A 21,898-nucleotide genomic window follows, 5' to 3' on the forward strand; every position below is an offset into this window, starting at 1 on the left:
TATCGTGATATTGATCACTTTATTTGTTTGCTTTACTGTTTGTGAAGTTCCGTGACAAACTGTTTGTGTGTTGTAAGAAAGGAAAAGGTAAAACGCGGTTCTGCTCTGGGGCCCAGCTGCCCCCCCCTGAACATCTGGTCCAGAGGGACGGGGTCGCTGCGTGTGGTGCTGATGCTGCGCGCTCCTGTCGTCTAAAGACCAATCAGAGCGCGTAGCACGCTTCTGCCTCCCGACCTTCCGGCGCTCCGGTCTTTATTTCACCCCCTTCGTGCAGGAAGATGGTGCCTCGCACGCAGCGTCGTGCACGTGGACCCGCGGCGGCTCCGATCGACTGCCGGTGGGACTTTTAAATGCATCATGCCTTCCTACGTTCGCTTTCTGCTGCTGCTTCTGTGCTTGGTCCCGATCCTGGAGTGCAGCAAACGCAAAAGCAGGAAGAAGCGCTGGTCTGCGCCGGCGGAGACGCGCAAGGCGGGCACGTAAGTACCGAAAGCTTCTCTGCTGTTCGGGTGCAGCAGGTGGGAGGAAGCGTCGCAGGTCGCAGATCAGCTGGGCGGAAAGGACCTCGTTGGTCCGGAACAGGCGCGTCGCCCCCTTTTCACACCAAACCGTCCAGGAACGCTGCGTTACGGGGTCGTCCCCCCCCCCCCCCCCCCACACACACACACACCGACACTTCTCCGTCATGTCCAAGAACAGCCAGAATGCCAGCATCGGCCGAACCCCCCCCCCCCCATGTCGATGCCACGCCGTCTCAACCATCAAGGGGGGGGGGGGGGGGGGGAGGGGGGGGAGGGATCAAAATATTTATTAATTCTCAAGGAAATCTATAAAACAATCTGCAAATACCTTCATGAATTTGTGCCTCGTTTTAATTAGTATCTTAAGATTATGTGAAATATTCTCTCAATAAATATCCTGAGGGCATCATGACTAATTTAGAGTAGAATAGAACAGAATAAAATAGAATAGAATAGAATAGAATAGTGCTTAGCGGTAGCTGGTTCGAATTCTATCTGTGCGGTGCGGTGCGGGGTCACCGGCGTGGGTGTTGGTACTTGGTGCGCCCAGGGGGGACAGTGAAGCTACAAGGAATAGACGTAAAGAAGGGAGAGGACTTCAGGTACCTCGGGTCAACAGAGCAGAGTGATGGAGAGAATGTGGAAAGGAGGTGAAGAATCGTGTGCAGGCAGGCTGGAACGGGGGGAGGAAAGTATCAGGTGTGCTCTGTGATAGGACGAAGGGACAGGTCTACAAGACAGTGGTGAGGACAGCCATGATGGACGGCTGAGAGACAGTGGTGAGGACAGCCATGAAGGACGGATTAGAGACAGTGGTGAGGACAGACATGATGGACGGCTTAGAGACAGTGGTGAGGACAGCCATGAAGGACGGATTAGAGACAGTGGTGAGGACAGCCATGATGGACGGCTGAGAGACAGTGGTGAGGACAGACATGATGGACGGCTTAGAGACAGTGGTGAGGACAGCCATGATGGACGGCTCAGAGACAGTGGTGAGGACAGCCATGATGGACGGCTCAGAGACAGTGGTGAGGACAGCCATGATGGACGGCTTAGAGACAGTGGTGAGGACAGACATGATGGACGGCTTAGAGACAGTGTCTCTGAGGAAAAGACAGGAGGCGGAGCTAGAAGTGGAGGAGATGAAGATGCTGAGGTTCTCCTTGGGAGTGTCCAGGTTGGACAGGATTAGAAATGAGACAATAAGAGGGACAGTGAAGGTTAGACGTTTTGGAGACGAGGTCAGAGAGACCAGACTTTGATGGTTTGGACATGTCCAGAGGAGAGACGGGGACTATATCGGTAGAAGGATGCTGAGGATGGAGCGGCCAGGGAACAGGACTAGAGGACGAACCAGGAGAAGAGACATGGACGTAGTGAGGGAGGACATGAGAGGGGCTGATGTTGGGGAGGACGATGCAAAGGACAGGGCTGGGATTCGAACCACCGACTCTCTGATCACTAGACGTCCAACTCTACCAACTGAGCCACAGCTGCTACTTCATTATCCTTGTGACGCAATGAGCAAACACGTTGTAGCGTCAGAACCCTGCAGTGATGCTGCTGGAGACGGGCCTCCATACACCGATGCAGATGTTGCACCAAGAAACAGACATCTGCAGCTGGAATAGTCGTTTACCACGTTAGCAATGCAGAGAGAGTGTTTCTGATTAGTTTAAAATTATCATTGAAAGAAACTGTGACCCCAAACTTTTAAACGGTAGTGAAGAGTATATATATATAATATATATATGGCAAAACTGTTTCAATAGTGAATGACCCATAAAAAAAAGTTATTCTGCTGCTTCAGTTACCATGGAAATCTGACTTTGGTGTAACAGCCAGCAAGCTAAAGTAAGAGTCAGATAAACTGCAGGTTCTATTAGACTGGCTCACTGAACCACTCGCCTTTTAGTTTCGTAGTAATCCAGACTTAAAAAGCCACTGCTCTTGTTTTCCCTTCAAACAGCTGAGGAAGTATCGTGGCTTCCTAACACATTAGTAAAATACAATCAGAATAACACTGGCTGTGTCCTCTCATCCCACTCATTCCTTCTGTCTGCTCCCATTTCGGCAGCCCCCTCTCCAGGAAGGTCGTAGATGGGACTAAAGCTCGGCAGGTGAAGACCAGCCACCTGCTCAGCATCGACGAGCATGACTTCACCATGAGGCCCGCCTTCGCAGGTAAGCTCTGCTTCCAGACGGCGTTGGTGTTGCCATGTCTGTGTCGTTTCTCCGTCATTCAGGTCAAAGTAAATCAAGCAAAGCAAAGGTTGGTTCAGGCTGATTGAAGACCTTTGACCTCTCGTCCAGGAGTCTTCCTCAGTTCTGCAGGAGCCTCTCGTGTAACATACGTGTAACATTCGTGCAACATACGTGCAACATTCGTGCAACATACGTGCAGCATACGTGTAACATACGTGTAACATTCGTGCAACATACGTGCAACATTCGTGCAACATACGTGCAGCATACGTGTAACATTCGTGCAACATACGTGAAACATACATGTAACATACGCGTAACATACGCGTAACGTACGTGTAACATACGTGCAACATACCTGTAACATACATGTAACATACGTGCAACATACGTGCAGCATACGTGTAACATACGTGTAACATACGTGCAACATTCGCGTAACATACGTGTAACATACGTGTAACATACGTGTAACATACGTGTAACATACATGTAACATACGCGTAACATACGCGTAACATACGTGTAGCATACGTGTAACATACGTGTAGCATACGTGTAACATACGTGTAGCATACGTGTAACATACGTGTAGCATACATGTAACATACGTGTAACATACGCGTAACATACGCGTAGCATACGTGTAACATACGTGTAACATACGTGTAACATACGCGTAACATACGTGTAACATATGTGTAACATATGTGTAACATACGTGTAACATATGTGTAACATACGTGTAACATACGTGTAGCATACGTGTAACATACGTGTAACATACGTGTAACATACGTGTAACACACGTGTAGCATACGTGTAACATACGTGTAGCATACGTGTAACATACGTGTAACATACGTGTAACATACGTGTAGCATACGTGTAGCATACGTGTAACATACGTGTAGCATACGTGTAACATACGTGTAGCATACGTGTAACATACGTGTAACATACGTGTAGCATACGTGTAACATACGTGTAACATACGTGTAACATACGCGTAACATACGTGTAACATATGTGTAACATACGTGTAACATACGTGTAGCATACGTGTAACATACGTGTAACATACGTGTAGCATACGTGTAACATACGTGTAGCATACGTGTAACATACGTGTAGCATACGTGTAACATACGTGTAACATACGTGTAACATACGTGTAGCATACGTGTAGCATACGTGTAACATACGTGTAGCATACGTGTAACATACGTGTAACATACGTGTAGCATACGTGTAACATACGTGTAACATACGTGTAGCATACGTGTAACATACGTGTAACATACGTGTAACATACGCGTAACATACGTGTAACATATGTGTAACATACGTGTAACATACGTGTAGCATACGTGTAACATACGTGTAACATACGTGTAGCATACGTGTAACATACGTGTAACATACGTGTAGCATACGTGTAACATACGTGTAGCATACGTGTAACATACGTGTAGCATACGTGTATTCACCGATGGTCCGCACATAACGTTGCATCCGTAGAACGACGCCTCAGAGTTACGATGGGCTTTCAGTAAAAGTATGTGTTTAGTGACAAGGAATCACTGTTACGTCTAGCGGAATGCACTGGCTGCGTAGTTGTGTGTACGCACACGTGTACAGTATACATCGCCTACATGTATGCAAATATATATATATCGGCCGGGGGTTAACGGGGGTTTCGCTTAACAGCAAAATTGTTTGGTGACGTAACTCTGTCGTTACACACACACACACACGCACACCTACACACACACACACACACACGCACACCTACACACACACCTACACACACACACACACACACACGCACACACACACACACACACACACACATAAACGCACTGATCAGCCATAACATAACCGTGGCCAGGTGACCTTTTTTGTTTTAATAACTGTCAGGAACTATATAATACAGATATTTCAATATTCTCTCCGGGTTCTTCTGCTGTCTGTTGCTGCTTCCTCCCCAGAGTCTGCAAATACGCTTCGAACAGGATCCTGCGGTGAAGGAGGTTCTGGTTCTGATGGGGTTTTCAAGCCTTCTGTTATGGAGTCTCTACCAGAGTTGTTTCCTTTTAGAGCCTTTTCTTCAGGGGGAAGGGTGACGGCCTTGAGCCTGCTGTTGTTGTTGTTGTTGTTGTTGTTGTTGCGTTGTTCTGCTTGACGTCTCTGAGAGGTTAATTGGTGGGCGGTGCCTGAACTCTGGCTGACTGGATTCACCTGGGCCCGGTTCTCCAGCAGATATATCCTCGCTCCTCCTTCAGTCCAGCTGAGACTCTGGTCCCCCTTAGACGTCGTCCTACTATGCTTTATGTCTTTGTTTACTGTCGCTCGACATGTTTTTATATAGTTTTGTACATATTTTGTTCTTAAAACACTTTTTCACTGCAAGTCTGATGTCTATTCCTTGTCGTTTGTCATGGCTTTGAGCCGGTCATGACAAGTAGTATTAGTATTATTAGTAGTAGTAGTAAGAGTAGCAGCAGCAGTAACAATTGTAGTTGTAGTAATAACTGTAGTAGTAGTAATAGTAGTAATAACTGTAATAGTAGTAGCAGTAATAATTCTAGTAGTAGTAACTGTAGTAGTAGTAGTAGTAGTAGTAGTCATAACTCTAGTAGTATAGTAATAACTGTAGTGGTAGTAATAACTGTAGTAATAGTAATCGTAGTAGTAATAATGAGTAGTAGTAGCAGTAACAATAGTAGTAGAAATAGTAGTAACTGCAGTAGTAGTAGTAGTAGTAATAACTGTAGTAATAGTAGTAGTAGTAGTAGTAGTAGTATGTAGTACTACATGTAGTAGTGGCAGTAACAATTGTAGTAATAGTAGTAATAACTGTAGTTGTTGTAGTAGTTGCAGTAACAATACTAGTAGTAATAGTAATAATAGTAATGACTGTTGTTGTAATAGTAGTAGTTGTAACTGTAGTAGTAATAGTAGTAGTTGTAAATGTAGTAGTAATAGTAGTAGTAGTAATAACTGTAGTAATAGTAGTAGTAGTACTAATAATAACATGTAGTAGTGGCAGTAACAATTGTAGTAATAGTAGTAATAACTGTAGTTGTACTAGTAGTTGCAATAACAATAGTAGTAGTATTTGTAATAGTAGTAGTTATGACTCACTTTCCCATGTTTCTACACTATTATGGTGATTTTGGGTCAATATCAACCCAAAAACAGCAAAAACAAACCATCCAGCCAATCCTGCGTAGTGTGTGTAGTTTGTGTAGTTTGTGTAGTTCTGTAATCAAGTATAGAAACGCTTCTGGAAGAAATCTCTCTTTCTGTGATGTCACAGTACGAAAACCTGCGCAAGATGTGTGTGCACATGCATGCACATTTAATGAATTTAGAATTTAGAATTTAAAAATGAAGTCCTCCAACCTGAACTAGCCTGTTCACCTATAGCAGAGTTGTTTTTCTGTTAGATACATAAATGCATATCTAACCGGTTTGATATTACTCTGCAGGTCCAGCTGTCCCTGTTGGGGTGGACGTTCAGGTGGAGAGCCTGGACAGTATATCAGAGGTAGACATGGTAAGTGGCTTAAATGTCATGCAACACAAGCAATACCAGAAAACCGTCGTGGATAATGTCATCACATACAGTTGAGTGGAAAATATAGGATTCCTGAGATCTCTCTCTCTCTCTCTAACTTTTTAGCTAACTTGTGGTTAGCTAAAAAGAAATGGGATTCGTTTTTAATGCGACTCACGCTACTGCAACATACGGGGAAGAAAATGCATGGTCCTTGCTCTTAATTCTGTCATAGGGGTTTTTGAACTCCTCTTAGAGTCTGACCCATCACCCAGGGCCTTTTTGCCCTGGGCGGTGGGTCTCCCCCAGCACGATAAGGTGGCAGTTCAAGGGGGAGTTAATTGAACTGAATATATTTTGGTTAAAAAAACAAATACCAACTTTATTTTGAAGTGTGTCTATGAGAAATCTCACAGCTCTTCCAAACTACATAGATTATTGTCTAAATGTAAACATATTAACACCCAAGACTAAAACAACAACAACAACAACAACACTGCTTAACTTTACAAAGAAGTATCCAAAGAGGAATGACATGTATTCTAGTTCTTTTTGTTTCCCCTTTGTTACTTCTTTCTTCAGAAGCTACTTATTTAAGTAGATTCAGCTCTCACAATCCATTTAAATATTCATGGGACAGGCTTGCCTTACTAACGTTAGCATTCTTACAACGCATTACAGTTATTAGGCAATGGAGAGATTCAGACATGCCTCTGGACTGGCCTGATGCATCATCAGACACTTTCATCTTAGTGTTGCTGGAGCATCACTCCAAACTGATTTTATGGTTTTATGTAATGTCATGAGGCAAGTGAGATGAACGCTGATCACGTTTGGCAGGTCCAGCCCTACTTGCATAGCAACAGGAGGACAGAGGCAAGAAGGCAGTGATAATCTAGGACCGATAGAAGGTGTGGACCACACTTAACTTATCTTTAACATTCCTCTTGTCTCTCGTCATAAATAAACCATATATTCCAGAAATCCCTGTGGAGTTCAATTAAGCAGGGGCAGCAAGTAAGTCGATGTGGTGAGCATTAATGGAGAGCATGTTTGTCCTTCTCCTAACCTGACCCCATTCCTCCAGGACTTCACCATGACCCTGTATCTGAGACACTACTGGAAGGATGAGAGGCTGGCATTCCCAAGCTCCACCAACAAGAGTATGACCTTCGACGGGCGCCTAGTGAAGAAGATCTGGGTGCCCGATGTGTTCTTTGTCCACTCCAAGAGATCTTTCATCCATGACACTACCACTGACAACATCATGCTGCGAGTCTTCCCTGACGGTCATGTCCTGTACAGCCTGAGGTGAGGACGAGATGCTCCTCTCGTGCACAGATAACTGCCTTGGGTATTTGAAACCCAGCAAAATGAGATCCTGCTGGTACAGTATCATATACCTACTAAAGTTCTACCCTGCTTTCAATTCCCAGGGTTACCGTTACTGCTGCATGCAACATGGACTTCAGCCGTTTCCCTTTGGACTCGCAGACGTGCACACTAGAGCTGGAGAGCTGTAAGTATGCAATGGAGCCGGATCCTCGGTGGAAGCCATTCTAGAACGTAAAACATGTTTTGCAAATTACTACACATCTTTGACAATCACAGTATAGTTTGCAGATTCTAAGTGATAAACATGCTAAGCGGGCTACACTGACACTTCTCAGCTTGTGTGTGTTGCAGAAACTCACAGCTTGATCTGCATTCGCTTAGTTTATCACATGCTGTGTGTGTATCCGTGTGTTAAGCTTGTGAGCAGTACTAGTGTTGTTTCTTTACACTATGCTGTGTGTGTATCCGTGTGTTAAGCTTGTGAGCAGTACTAGCGTTGTTTCTTTACACTATGCTGTGTGTGTATCCGTGTGTTAAGCTTGTGAACAGTACTAGCGTTGTTTCTTTACACTATGCTGTGTGTGTATCCGTGTGTTAAGCTTGTGAGCAGTACTAGTGTTGTTTCTTTACACTATGCTGTGTGTGTATCCGTGTGTTAAGCTTGTGAGCAGTACTAGTGTTGTTTCTTTACACTATGCTGTGTGTGTATCCGTGTGTTAAGCTTGTGAGCAGTACTAGCGTTGTTTCTTTACACTATGCTGTGTGTGTGTCCGTGTGTTAAGCTTGTGAGCAGTACTAGCGTTGTTTCTTTACACTATGCTGTGTGTGTATCCGTGTGTTAAGCTTGTGCGCAGTACTAGTGTTGTTTCTTTACACTATGCTGTGTGTGTATCCGTGTGTTAAGCTTGTGAGCAGTACTAGTGTTGTTTCTTTACACTATGCTGTGTGTGTATCCGTGTGTTAAGCTTGTGAGCAGTACTCGCGTTGTTTCTTTACACTATGCTGTGTGTGTATCCGTGTGTTAAGCTTGTGAGCAGTACTAGCGTTGTTTCTTTACACTATGCTGTGTGTGTATCCGTGTGTTAAGCTTGTGAGCAGTACTAGTGTTGTTTCTTTACACTATGCTGTGTGTGTATCCGTGTGTTAAGCTTGTGAGCAGTACTAGCGCTGTTTCTTTACACTATGCTGTGTGTGTATCCGTGTGTTAAGCTTGTGAGCAGTACTAGCGCTGTTTCTTTACACTATGCTGTGTGTGTATCCGTGTGTTAAGCTTGTGAGCAGTACTAGCGCTGTTTCTTTACACTATGCTGTGTGTGTATCCGTGTGTTAAGCTTGTGAGCAGTACTAGCGTTGTTTCTTTACACTATGCTGTGTGTGTATCCGTGTGTTAAGCTTGTGAGCAGTACTAGTTTTGTTTCTTTACACTATGCTGTGTGTGTATCCGTGTGTTAAGCTTGTGAGCAGTACTAGCGTTGTTTCTTTACACTATGCTGTGTGTGTATCCGTGTGTTAAGCTTGTGAGCAGTACTAGCGCTGTTTCTTTACACTATGCTGTGTGTGTATCCGTGTGTTAAGCTTGTGAACAGTACTAGCGTTGTTTCTTTACACTATGCTGTGTGTGTATCCGTGTGTTAAGCTTGTGAACAGTACTAGCGTTGTTTCTTTACACTATGCTGTGTGTGTATCCGTGTGTTAAGCTTGTGAGCAGTACTAGCGTTGTTTCTTTACACTATGCTGTGTGTGTATCCGTGTGTTAAGCTTGTGAGCAGTACTAGCGCTGTTTCTTTACACTATGCTGTGTGTGTATCCATGTGTTAAGCTTGTGAACAGTACTAGCGCTGTTTCTTTACACTATGCTGTGTGTGTATCCGTGTGTTAAGCTTGTGAACAGTACTAGCGCTGTTTCTTTACACTATGCTGTGTGTGTATCCGTGTGTTAAGCTTGTGAACAGTACTAGCGCTGTTTCTTTACACTATGCTGTGTGTGTATCCGTGTGTTAAGCTTGTGAGCAGTACTAGCGCTGTTTCTTTACACTATGCTGTGTGTGTATCCGTGTGTTAAGCTTGTGAGCAGTACTAGCGCTGTTTCTTTACACTATGCTGTGTGTGTATCCGTGTGTTAAGCTTGTGAGCAGTACTAGCGTTGTTTCTTTACACTATGCTGTGTGTGTATCCGTGTGTTAAGCTTGTGAACAGTACTAGCGTTGTTTCTTTACACTATGCTGTGTGTGTATCCGTGTGTTAAGCTTGTGAGCAGTACTAGTGTTGTTTCTTTACACTATGCTGTGTGTGTATCCATGTGTTAAGCTTGTGAGCAGTACTAGCGCTGTTTCTTTACACTATGCTGTGTGTGTATCCGTGTGTTAAGCTTGTGAGCAGTACTAGCGCTGTTTCTTTACACTATGCTGTGTGTGTATCCGTGTGTTAAGCTTGTGAGCAGTACTAGTGTTGTTTCTTTACACTATGCTGTGTGTGTATCCGTGTGTTAAGCTTGTGAACAGTACTAGCGTTGTTTCTTTACACTATGCTGTGTGTGTATCCGTGTGTTAAGCTTGTGAACAGTACTAGCGTTGTTTCTTTACACTATGCTGTGTGTGTATCCGTGTGTTAAGCTTGTGAGCAGTACTAGTTTTGTTTCTTTACACTATGCTGTGTGTGTATCCGTGTGTTAAGCTTGTGCGCAGTACTAGCGTTGTTTCTTTACACTATGCTGTGTGTGTATCCGTGTGTTAAGCTTCTGAGCAGTACTAGCGTTGTTTCTTTACACTATGCTGTGTGTGTATCCGTGTGTTAAGCTTGTGAGCAGTACTAGCGTTGTTTCTTTACACTATGCTGTGTGTGTATCCGTGTGTTAAGCTTGTGAACAGTACTAGCGTTGTTTCTTTACACTATGCTGTGTGTGTATCCGTGTGTTAAGCTTGTGAGCAGTACTAGTGTTGTTTCTTTACACTATGCTGTGTGTGTATCCGTGTGTTAAGCTTGTGAACAGTACTAGTGTTGTTTCTTTACACTATGCTGTGTGTGTATCCGTGTGTTAAGCTTGTGAGCAGTACTAGCGTTGTTTCTTTACACTATGCTGTGTGTGTATCCGTGTGTTAAGCTTGTGAACAGTACTAGTGTTGTTTCTTTACACTATGCTGTGTGTGTATCCATGTGTTAAGCTTGTGAGCAGTACTAGTGTTGTTTCTTTACACTATGCTGTGTGTGTGTCCGTGTGTTAAGCTTGTGAGCAGTACTAGTGTTGTTTCTTTACACTATGCTGTGTGTGTGTCCGTGTGTTAAGCTTGTGAGCCAAGCCATGCAGGGGCGTGTCCTTCCATGATAGCCCCTCTGGCTCCTACTTCTCCTTACTGGGCTTCTGTTGCCTGAGGGATTCACTCAGCAGGTTGTCACTGGGGGCCATTTTATTGATGTGTTCTTGGAGGGATGTCGTTTCCTTGATGCTCAGTAGTCCTCGGCCTGCCACTTTCCAGTTCGTGTGCAGCCTCAGAATACTGGACTTAGGGTGAAACCCTCCATGCATTGTGAGGAGCTTTCTTGTCTTGATATCGGTAGCTTGTATCGCTTCCATTGGCTATGATATTATGCCAGCAAGGTATCAGATTACTGGTAGGGCATAGCTGCTGGATCTGCTTCTTGCCATTCAGCTGACTCTTGAGAACCTGCCTCACACTCTGTAGCTATTTGGCTGTGGCTGACCACCTAGCTGCCTCCTCATGGTTATAATTTACCTGTGGGTTTACATGTTGTATGTTCACTGCGGTGTGCACAGCCCTCTACGGCGGTAAGCAGGTAATAAAACTAATAAAATATGAATAGGCTAGTCTGCCAAGAGGGCAGGTGACGGTCACAATCACTATAAGAATAAAAAGCATAGAACTCTAACAGAGACTGACGTTGTGTTTGTTGTCACTGTTGAGCACGAATGCAGACAAGGTATAGGAAAAAAATAATAATAATAATAATAATAATTTACCTGTGGGATCCCCAGGTGTTTGTAGCTGTCCTGCACTTATCTTAAGTTGCATTCAGGTATAGTTCAACCCCTTCAGTTGTGATCACCTTCCTTCTTCTAGATACCATTCACCCACACTTATCAAGTCTGAATGACATCCCGATGTCATTGCTGTATATCCTCGTGAGGTGACTCAGAGAGTCGATATTACGCTCGTTCTTGGCACACAGCTTGATGTCATCCATGAAGAGGAGGTGGCTGATAGTCGTTCCACTTCGGAACCGGTACCTGAAACCACTCTGGGCGATGATCTGGCTGGGGTTTAGGCCTATGCAGAACAGCAGGGGCGATAGAGCATCTCATTGTTAGATGCCGCACTTGATGCTCACCCGTGCAACTGGCTTTGAGCTAGCTTCTAGAGTTGTCTTCCATAGCCTCATTGCGTTCTGGAGGAAGGTTCTTATTGTCCTGTTCATGTTCTACAGTTTCAGGCATTGCAGTGCGGCATCGAGTCAGAGGCTTTCTTGTAGGCAGTCCAGGCAGTGCACAGGTTGGTGCTCCTGGCCTTGCAGTCTCTGGCGACTGTCCTGTCAACCAGTAGCTGGTGTTTGGCTGCCCTGGTGTTATTACCAATCCCTTTCTGTGCCCTACTCATGTATTGATCCAGGTGCCTGCTCATTTTGTTTGCGATGATGCCTGATAGGAGCTTCCATGTGGTGCTGAGGCAGATTATAGGCCTCACACATCCTAGATCTGAATGAATGAAATATTCTTATTAAATACTTTGTTGTGTACGTAGTTGTTGAATGTGCTGACAACAGAATTTATAATTTTACACAAATGTCCCACATATCTCGTAAACTTGTAAACCCGTTAACGACATCGTTCTAGCTTCACATTATCTGCTCCTCTTGATTAAAGAACCAATAATCTGTCATCAATGATGCCTATTAGCTGTACAATGTTTTGGAGAAGGTTGTGGGATAGGTCAAATGGCTGCTGTTGCTGTAAGGTTCATTTGTGTTTTGTGGCCAGGCATTCCAATTCATTCCGTTTCAAAGAATTTCATGGAATTCACTTTCAATTCCAGGCATTCCATTCCACTGTATTCCTTTTTGTGAAAATATGACAGCACCCCTCCCGTGTAGAATACCCTGTAGTGATTATTTTTGATGTGTGTCACAGCTAGTGTGAGATTGTTAAAATAGTAAAAAATAATATTCATAAAAATGTATACAATTCCATAATAGCGATCAAATTGGTGCTGACATCAGAAAAAGCCTTGACTTATGTCATCCTGTCTGTGCTTCAGATGCTTACACAGACGAAGACCTAATGCTGTATTGGAAAAGTGGGGATGCGTCCCTGAGCACTGATGACAGGATTTCGCTGTCTCAGTTCCTCATCCAGAAGTTTCACACGACCTCCAGACTGGCTTTCTACAGCAGCACAGGTAGACAACACAACACTTTCACCAGCATTTCACAAATGTTTTCTGCAATACCAGATGACCCAAAATGTCTCTCCTACGGGTACAGCCCTGGACTAAGAGCTGATGCTTGGACAACTTATTCCCTCTTTACATATGCATCAACCTTTTTGTGTACTTTCTGCATCTTTAGCTTGCTAAACTAACACCAGCATTCCATCTCAAATCAAAGACTGATTTAGAGAATACTACAATGCACAACAAGGTCTACAACCACCACCAATGGGCAATTGTGGGACAGTGGCAGAGCGAACCAAGCTCTGACTTCGATCAAACAGAGACCGGACAGCGCTCAGGAAAGGGTCCCCGACTCCATATTACTGGGCCCAGTGATTGATAGCCAGCTGCCGTTGGGCAGAACACATTGATACCAGAGTGAAGAACATGGGTAGTGGTATCTCCATGGTGAGGAGATGTCTTTCTTCTGTTCCTACACACATTGTGGGGCAGGTGACTAAATCTTTAATGTTATGTCACCTGGATTATTGTGCACCTGTATGGTCCTCTGGTCCAACAGAGCTGCCAGGTTGGTCTCACACTGTCCCATAAGAACAAACACTGTTCGATTGCACCGACAACTCTCATGGTTAACGGTTGAGAAGAGGCTGGCTTTCAATACGGCTAGATTGTTCTGGAACACCGTTTTCTCTTCTCAACCTGATTTCCGACAAGAACAAATTGTCAGGTTTATTCTCATTTTACTCGGTCAGCTAATGATGGACAGATTATTTTACCACGTCCAAAGACAAATGCCTTGAAGAGGGCAGTTGTCTATCCTGCTATCAAGCTTTGGAATAATTGCCAACTGAATATACGTGATTTGAATAGTAAAGTCTCTTTTAAGTACCAACTAAGGATGCACTATTTAGATATGTGAGTAGGTAATTAAAAGAGCTCATGTATGAATGTAATAATGAAATATTAACCATGAATGTAATTAGTTTTCCTAAAATGCTACGCTATTTATAATTTTGTATTGCTTTTAGATTATAATAATGATGTGTTGATTTTATATAGCGCTTTTCTGGACACTCAAAGATGCTTTACACGCACACGCCACCACCGGCATTCACTCGCTCACTGCATTCACACAAGCAATGTGGGTGAAGTGTCCTGCCCAAGGACACAACGACAGTGTACACATGTTCCAGAATCGAACCGCCAGCCTCTCGATCGTAGGACGACCCATTCAACCACCTGCACCACCGTCGTCTCAAGTGATCACGATGAAGTGACTTGTGATCATATGTATCGTGTGTCGTGTGTTTTGTGTTGTCTTTCTGTGTGGACCCCAGGAAGACTAGCTCGTCACTTTGGTGGCAGCTAATGGGGATCCTTTTAAACAATAAACAATGAACGCGCACTCACACAATGAGCTACCTATCCTAACACAGGAGGGAGACACATCTCACAACACTGTCTTTCTCATATTAAACTGAAATTTTGCTATTTCGTGTACAATCTTGTTAAAGCTTTCCTATTCTTTCCCTTTCATTTGTAAGTTTGACAGTAGCATGTATTTAGTGATACGTTTTAATTGCTGATGCAGGTTTCTTGATTTTTAAATGCCCATGTTGTACAAGATTGAGGTAATGCAACACCCAGTACTGCGTGAGTGTATTTCTGTATATTATTTATCCAGCAGTGGTGTCATACATGATGGTAGTATGAGGGGTATTTATTCAAGTCGGACTAAGTAATACTGAAGGCCTCGGTGTGAAATGCACGGCCGCCACTGGATGGCGGTGAGAAGTGCTTTTGCTTTTACTGAAGCAATGGAGGTTCCTCTGAAAAGGTTTTACGATGTCAGGAAGGAGCCGAAACACTGACATTGACTGTTCTCATATTTTTATGCTTGACACATTTTGCTGTCAACGATTATCTCTGTTGTGTTCGGTTGTTGCTTTGCTCCTAATGTCGTGTTTCTCTGTGCATCACGGCAGCTTAGCAGACCAATGCTGTTTTATTTCTCCCCTTCTAGGCTGGTACAACCGTCTGTTCATAAACTTCACCCTGCGGCGCCACATCTTCTTCTTCCTGCTGCAGACCTACTTTCCTGCCACTCTAATGGTCATGCTGTCCTGGGTGTCCTTCTGGATCGACCGCAGGGCCGTCCCTGCCAGAGTCTCTCTAGGCAAGAAGATTTCAGATTTACTGTGTAGCTCCACAAGAGAGCCTCAGAGAAAACCGAAAACCACTGAATGCTGTTCATTCTGAGAGTGATATGAGGAGATCAATGTCAAACTGATCTGTTTCAAGGAGCAGGAATCAGGATTAGCTTGCTGTCGGCACTGGAAGCAGCGGCAACAGCTGAGCGTGCGCCACAAACAAATCTGTACTGGGGAGGCAGTGGCTCAGCAGGTTGGGCCTTGGGGTGGGAACCGAAGGGTCGCCGGCTCAAGTCCCAGCCTGGACTAGCTATGGAGTGTGCGCTGGAGAGGGGCCAGTCTACCTCCAGGGCACTGCCAAGGTGCCGCCCCCTCCAGCTGCTCCAGGTGTGCCAATCATGGCGGCACATTCACCCTATGTCCTCTCTGCATGCTGCGGGATGCTACATGCTATGCATGTGTGTGATTGTTTTCAGGGCCCCCTCTACTGGGGCGTACATGACATTTCCTTGTTGTGTTTGTAGTGGCCATCATTTACATTTCTTTCTTTTTAGATTATTTTCAGATGTTTTCTTATGCTCTTCCTTTATCGCCCTTCCAACACAAGGCCGAATGCGTTCTGTGCTTCAGGTATAACGACAGTGCTCACCATGTCCACCATCATCACTGGAGTCAACGCCTCCATGCCCAGGGTCTCCTACATCAAAGCTGTGGACATTTACCTCTGGGTGAGCTTCGTCTTTGTCTTCCTGTCCGTGCTCGAATATGCTGCCGTCAACTACCTGACAACAGTGAGAGATGGGAAGGACCGCAAGCTCAGAGAAAAAGTCAGGCAACAGGTACGGAGAGCATTTCTGACATTTACAACACCTACAAAGGATACTGTCGACTTTCTATTGAGCCTTGAATGCTTTCCTTCCTTCTGACTAGTCCCAGACTCTGGCCTGCACATGTGGCATGTCCCACAGTAAGACCATGATGCTGGATGGTACATACAGCGAAGCAGACACGAGCAGCCTGGCAGGGTACACAAGGGCCTCCATGGCAGCTGAGGAGCCACCAGAAAAACAGGAGCAGATGGTGGTGCATCTGTCCCTGGACAATGAGTCTACCGGAGCCAGAAAGAAGGGCCTCCGCAGCTTCCGGATCATCCAGAACACCCATGCCATTGACACCTATTCCCGCATGATCTTCCCCGGCTCCTACATTCTGTTTAACCTGGTCTACTGGTGCGTGTACTGCTGAAAGTCGGCACCAAAGCACAAAGTCTCTGGCCTGCGAGGAGAGACGTTTCCATTCAGGATGAAGATCAGAGTTTTCTGGATGCGACTATCGGGAACGCGATACGAATTCTGGAGCGCTACGAGCTTTTGTCTGCTCCGTCACATCACACCTCGCATTTGCCCGGCCTTTTTGCTGCTGGTTGCACACGTCTTGCTCTGTGACTTAATTAAAGTGTTGCTGCGCATCGTCAGGAACTTGGTACTATGATGATGGTTTTATTGCTGCACTGCATTGTGTGTGAGGCGGTTTTGTGTTTCAGGGCACTGCACTGCGCATACTTCCCATCTCTGCTGACTGTGCGGCGTTGCAGAGGAAGCCTGCCTGATGACAACAGACCGATGTTGTTATCGAGAGCCTCAACCATTCATGCGGGTCGCGGGGGCAGCAGCCTAAGCAGGGAAGCCCAGACTTCCCTCTCCCCGGCCTCTTCCTCTAGCTCTTCCGGGGGGACCCCGAGGCGTTCCCAGGCCAGCCGAGAGACATAGTCTCTCCAGCGTGTCCTGGGTCTTCCCCGTGGTCTCCTCCCGGTGGGACGTGCCCTGAACACCTCACCAGGGAGGCGTTCAGGAGGCATCCTGAATAGATGCACCTCATCTGGCTCCTCTCAACGCAGAGGAGCAGCGGCTCTACTCCGAGCTCCTCCCGGATGAGTGAGCTTCTCACCCCATCTCTAAGGGAGAGCCCCGCCCCCCCTACGGAGGAAGCTCATTTCAGCCGCTTGTACCCGCGACCTCGTTCTTTCGGTCACTACCCAAAGCTCGTGACCACAGGTGAGGGTAGGAACGGAGACCGACCGGCAGGTGAGGGTAGGAACGGAGACCGACCGGCAGGTGAGGGTAGGAACGGAGATCGACCGGTAAATCGAGAGCTTCACCTTTGGGCTCAGCTCTCTCTCTCTCTTCACCTTTGGGCTCAGCTCTCTCTCTCTCTTCACCTTTGGGCTCAGCTCTCTCTCTCTCTTCACCTTTGGGCTCAGCTCTCTCTCTCTCTCTCTCTCTTCACCATGACGGATCGGTGCAGAGTCCGCATCACTGCAGACGCTGCACCGATCCGTCTGTCGATCTCCCGCTCCATCCTTCCCTCACTCCTGAACAAGACCCCGAGGTACTTGAACTCCTCCTGGAGGGTGCACACCAAGAGAGTCCAACCCCTCTCAAGGGGTTCATTCATTTATTCATTCACACTCACACTCAGACCTATGGACAACTTTAGCGCTCGCAGTTCACTTGAGCTGCAAGTTTGTGGAGGTGGAGGTGAAAGGAACCCGGAGGGAACCCACGCAGACACGGGGAGAACATAGAAACTACGCACAGATAGGAATCAAACCTGGAACCTGCTTGGTGTGAGGCGACAGCACGACTCACTGCGCCACCGTGCCAACGCCGAGATGATGTAATGTAATGTACTTGGTACTATTGTTGTGTAGTTTTGTGCAGGGCATCCGAGGTCAGTCAGTAGAACATAGCTGCACCAATACGGCTCGTGTGAGATGACTTCACGATGAACCTCCAGGCTGAAAGATGACGCCACTCAGGTTTCACTGGTGTCTCTACACGCTCTGGAGCTGAATGACAAAGGCACCCAGAAGCTCCTCCCCCGGTTGCTCTTTGAGCTGCTCTAGATTTAGATTTAGATTTCTAGAAAAGCGCTATATAAAATCAATGCATTATTATTATTATTAATAAAAATGCTCTACTGTTCACAAAGGTTTCCTGTCTCTGCCATCATCATCATCATCGTCGTCAGGTCCATCCTGCTACCTCTTAGAACCACGCAGCACTATTTCTTTAGCCCATTTATGATGCCAATGGAAAGTTTAGTCAATTAAATCTGAGAAATGCAGGACGCTCTGACCCTAAATGCGTTATTTAATGAGTGAAACATTAAATTAAACTCTGATCCAAGAACAGGAACTAACTAAATAACGAAAATAAAACTGCATTTTAAATGCAGATTTTAGAAATAAAACAATTAAAAATAACAAATGGAAATTTGATAAACCTGTTGAATGATTATACCATAATATCAGATTCACTGTTTCTTTATCATTTCCAGATTTATATTGGCCTCATTTCAACGTCTTGTAAGCCGTTAACCTTAAACGTGAACAGAACTGTGTGTGTCAACTGAGCATTGAGGGGTTAATCGATGCTGCGGCATTAAAGTTTGGACTCTGGATTGAGGTGCGCGAGCTCTTTTCGCCTGCTTCCAGTCTTCATGCTAAGCTAGGCTAACTCTAACTAACATGAGGTGATTGCTATTTCTATCCGTGGTGTGTGACTGACCTGCAAAGGTATGACGGACAGCCTGACCTGCAGGGGTCTTCAACGAGTGGAAGGCAGATCACTGGCCATAAAAGGATGACCTCTGCATGACCTCTGTAGGAAGCCCGGGGGTGGAACATCTGCGTGCCATAAATGATCTATCTGCTGTTGGGATCTGAGCCATCTGTCTCCTTAATATTTACATTATACTTAAAGTATCGTGTCTTATCTTAAAACGAGCTTCTTCTGTGCATGGTAGTAGAATGCCAATGAATTACAAACAAACTGTAACAAACAATCATGCTACTTTAAACACGGGAAGTATCTGTAATAAATACTACAGCGTACTACTGTACATTAAGCAGGCCCTGGATTCCTACAGTAGGTCAAAGAAGCCCCCCCACCCTTAAATGCTTTATTCGCCCAGTATGAACCCAACCCTGGTAACTCCCCGCATAGACCTTTGTGTGAAGTTGTACCTTGCTGCATTGTGGATGGATCAAAACAAGCCCTGAGGTTGATTCGGATGGGCCGGGTTGCCCCCCCCCCCCCCCCCCCTGCTCTGACTCACTGCACGAGACAATGCTGAGTGTCTGTACCTGATGGCATCGACTGTTCCATAGCATACAGCCGGTCCTTCTCCAGTGTCTGGTTTCTTTCAGGAAACAGGTGAAACAGTATAAAGAAAAGCAAATGGTAGAATCCAGTTTGAACCTGGATGGTGCTCATTTGAAATAGAAAGCTTTTGCTCCTCCTCCTCCTCCTCAGCTTTCCGGACATTATGAACTCACATATATTTTTCAATCACCATACATTGGGTTTAGCAATGGCTTATGCAGAGTTTATAGTCCAAAATAGGTGCTCTGCAGCGCCATAAAAGGGATGCATCTGAGTTTACACTTGTGAGTTGCTGTGAGCCATGTGACTTTTTTAATGACCTACCTTTGCGAATCAGAACTCAGAAATATTCTGAACTAGTATCTGTATAAGGTCACTTAAATTCAAGGGTTAGGGTACAGTATTGGACCCCAAGCCATGAAGACCAAGGCAGTATCCCTGCTGCTGCCCCAAAGCTAAAGAGGCTCTTTATTGTTCTCCGTCGCTCCGGGGCAGCTCTCAACCAGACCGAGAAAACAACCCAGATGACGTCACTCGGTCATCGGGGGTTATGTGAGGCAGGTTTTGGCAGGGAGGAATGTGGAGTTTGAAAGACCTGAGCTCTGTTCAAAATTCCCACAGCACTCTCGTAACAAGCATTTCAGCCTGCGTTACTGGAGAAGCAACAAGTCACGTGATGTATCGCTGCGAGGCCTGTCCAAACGGGGGGGGGGGGGGGGGGGGGGGCACACGGACCACCCCTGAAATCTGATGGCTTACGGCTCCCTGCCACTAGTTCACATTCAATCGTTATTTGACCATTTGAGAGATTAATAAAGTACTTAGAAGCGTGTAACCTGTGTATTATCGACATTTACTGTTAGTAGAGATATTTAAAGTACCTTGCTCTGATACTAAGAGTGAACATTGTGAACATGATAAATACTTTATTGTACGGATGGATGGCTGTAATAAAGTTTAACATTTATGCATGTCTCTCGTACATCTTTTGTTACCGTAATCAATAGAAACTCAAAGTATAAATACCTGAGATACTACAGCATGAAATCTGTCTGGTAGTTTTTATCAAACTTCATCTGTTTTTCTTTTTAAAGTCATTCTTCAGCGTTCTAGACACATTTATGAGAGTTTAATGTTGGAGCCTCGTCCGTCTAACGGGGGGGGGGGGGGGGGGCTTATTTGAGGCAGGTTAGGGTTAAACTGGGGGCCGGAAGAGACTCCACCGGAGGATGAGCCCTGCACCGACCGTCTGGCAGCGCGTCCTCTGCGGTGAGTTTTGTCTGTGCGCTGGACAACGTGGAACAGCTGGAACAGCTGGAACAGCCGGATCAGCTGCTCTTCCAGGTCAGCGTCTTCATCGATCCGTTCTGTGATTTGCGTTTTTTACGCGCGCTGCGTGGCTTTGTTTGGGTCGCGCCGCGCTGCGCTGCGCACGGAGAGCGTGACGCGCTCGGAGTGAATCCTTTGACTCGGATCGCGTCTCAACCCTCAAAGAACAAACCGAACTAAAAAAAAAAAAGTCTCCAGATAATCACAACTATCGATCACCCACGGAGCCGTTAAGAGACGACGGAACGGCCAGCCTCTCTGCCCCCCCCCCCCCCCCCGCGCGCATTAGAGAACCTGTCCCCGCTTTATTTTGCGTTGAGATCCATTTGGGTTATTCTGTCTTCCTGTTACGCGCCTCCAATCTGGGGAGTCTCTGCGTCATGTTCTCACAGAGTGTCCCTGATTGACTGGCTGTTGTTCTGGACTGATATGACTGTTGTTCTGGACTGATATGACTGTTGCTCTGGACTGAGATGGCTGTTGCTCTGGACTGAGATGACTGTTGCTCTGGACTGAGATGGCTGTTGTTCTGGACTAAGATGGCTGTTGTTCTGGACTGATATGACTGTTGCTCTGGACTGAGATGACTGTTGCTCTGGACTGAGATGACTGTTGCTCTGGACTGAGATGACTGTTGCTCTGGACTGAGATGGCTGTTGCTCTGGACTGAGATGACTGTTGCTCTGGACTGATATGACTGTTGCTCTGGACTGAGATGACTGTTGCTCTGGACTGAGATGGCTGTTGCTCTGGACTGAGATGACTGTTGCTCTGGACTGAGATGGCTGTTGCTCTGGACTGAGATGGCTGTTGTTCTGGACTGAGATGGCTGTTGCTCTGGACTGAGATGACTGTTGCTCTGGACTGATATGACTGTTGTTCTGGACTGAGATGGCTGTTGTTCTGGACTGATATGACTGTTGCTCTGGACTGAGATGACTGTTGCTCTGGACTGAGATGGCTGTTGCTCTGGACTGATATGACTGTTGTTCTGGACTGAGATGGCTGTTGTTCTGGACTGATATGACTGTTGCTCTGGACTGAGATGACTGTTGCTCTGGACTGAGATGACTGTTGTTCTGGACTGAGATGGCTGTTCTGGACTGAGATGACTGTTGCTCTGGACTGAGATGGCTGTTGCTCTGGACTGAGATGGCTGTTGTTCTGGACTGAGATGGCTGTTGCTCTGGACTGAGATGACTGTTGTTCTGGACTGAGATGGCTG

The 21,898-nt window shown here is 45.7% G+C and overlaps 1 protein-coding gene across 1 annotated transcript; it reads left to right on the forward strand.

Moving 5' to 3' along the window:
- Positions 1-357: 357 nt before the first annotated feature.
- Positions 358-16,423, forward strand: LOC137909718 (gamma-aminobutyric acid receptor subunit rho-2-like). Its single transcript, XM_068754177.1, has 9 exons — positions 358-479; positions 2,602-2,708; positions 6,224-6,291; positions 7,379-7,602; positions 7,728-7,810; positions 12,894-13,034; positions 15,052-15,204; positions 15,809-16,017; positions 16,109-16,423. The coding sequence occupies exons 1-9, from the start codon at positions 358-360 to the stop codon at positions 16,421-16,423; spliced, it is 1,422 nt and encodes a 473-aa protein (XP_068610278.1).
- The last annotated feature ends 5,475 nt before the right edge of the window (positions 16,424-21,898 follow it).

Source organism: Brachionichthys hirsutus, chromosome 20, assembly GCF_040956055.1.
Source record: "Brachionichthys hirsutus isolate HB-005 chromosome 20, CSIRO-AGI_Bhir_v1, whole genome shotgun sequence".
NCBI lineage: Eukaryota > Metazoa > Chordata > Actinopteri > Lophiiformes > Brachionichthyidae > Brachionichthys > Brachionichthys hirsutus.

Excerpts from the sequence above, each read along its gene's own strand:
- LOC137909718 (XM_068754177.1), top strand. The coding sequence starts at position 358 with ATGCCTTCCTACGTTCGCTTTCTGCTGCTGCTTCTGTGCTTGGTCCCG. Across the intron at positions 7,603-7,727 it reads CATGTCCTGTACAGCCTGAG|GGTTACCGTTACTGCTGCAT; the intron begins GTGAGGACGAGA and ends TTCAATTCCCAG. Across the intron at positions 16,018-16,108 it reads GAGAAAAAGTCAGGCAACAG|TCCCAGACTCTGGCCTGCAC; the intron begins GTACGGAGAGCA and ends CCTTCTGACTAG.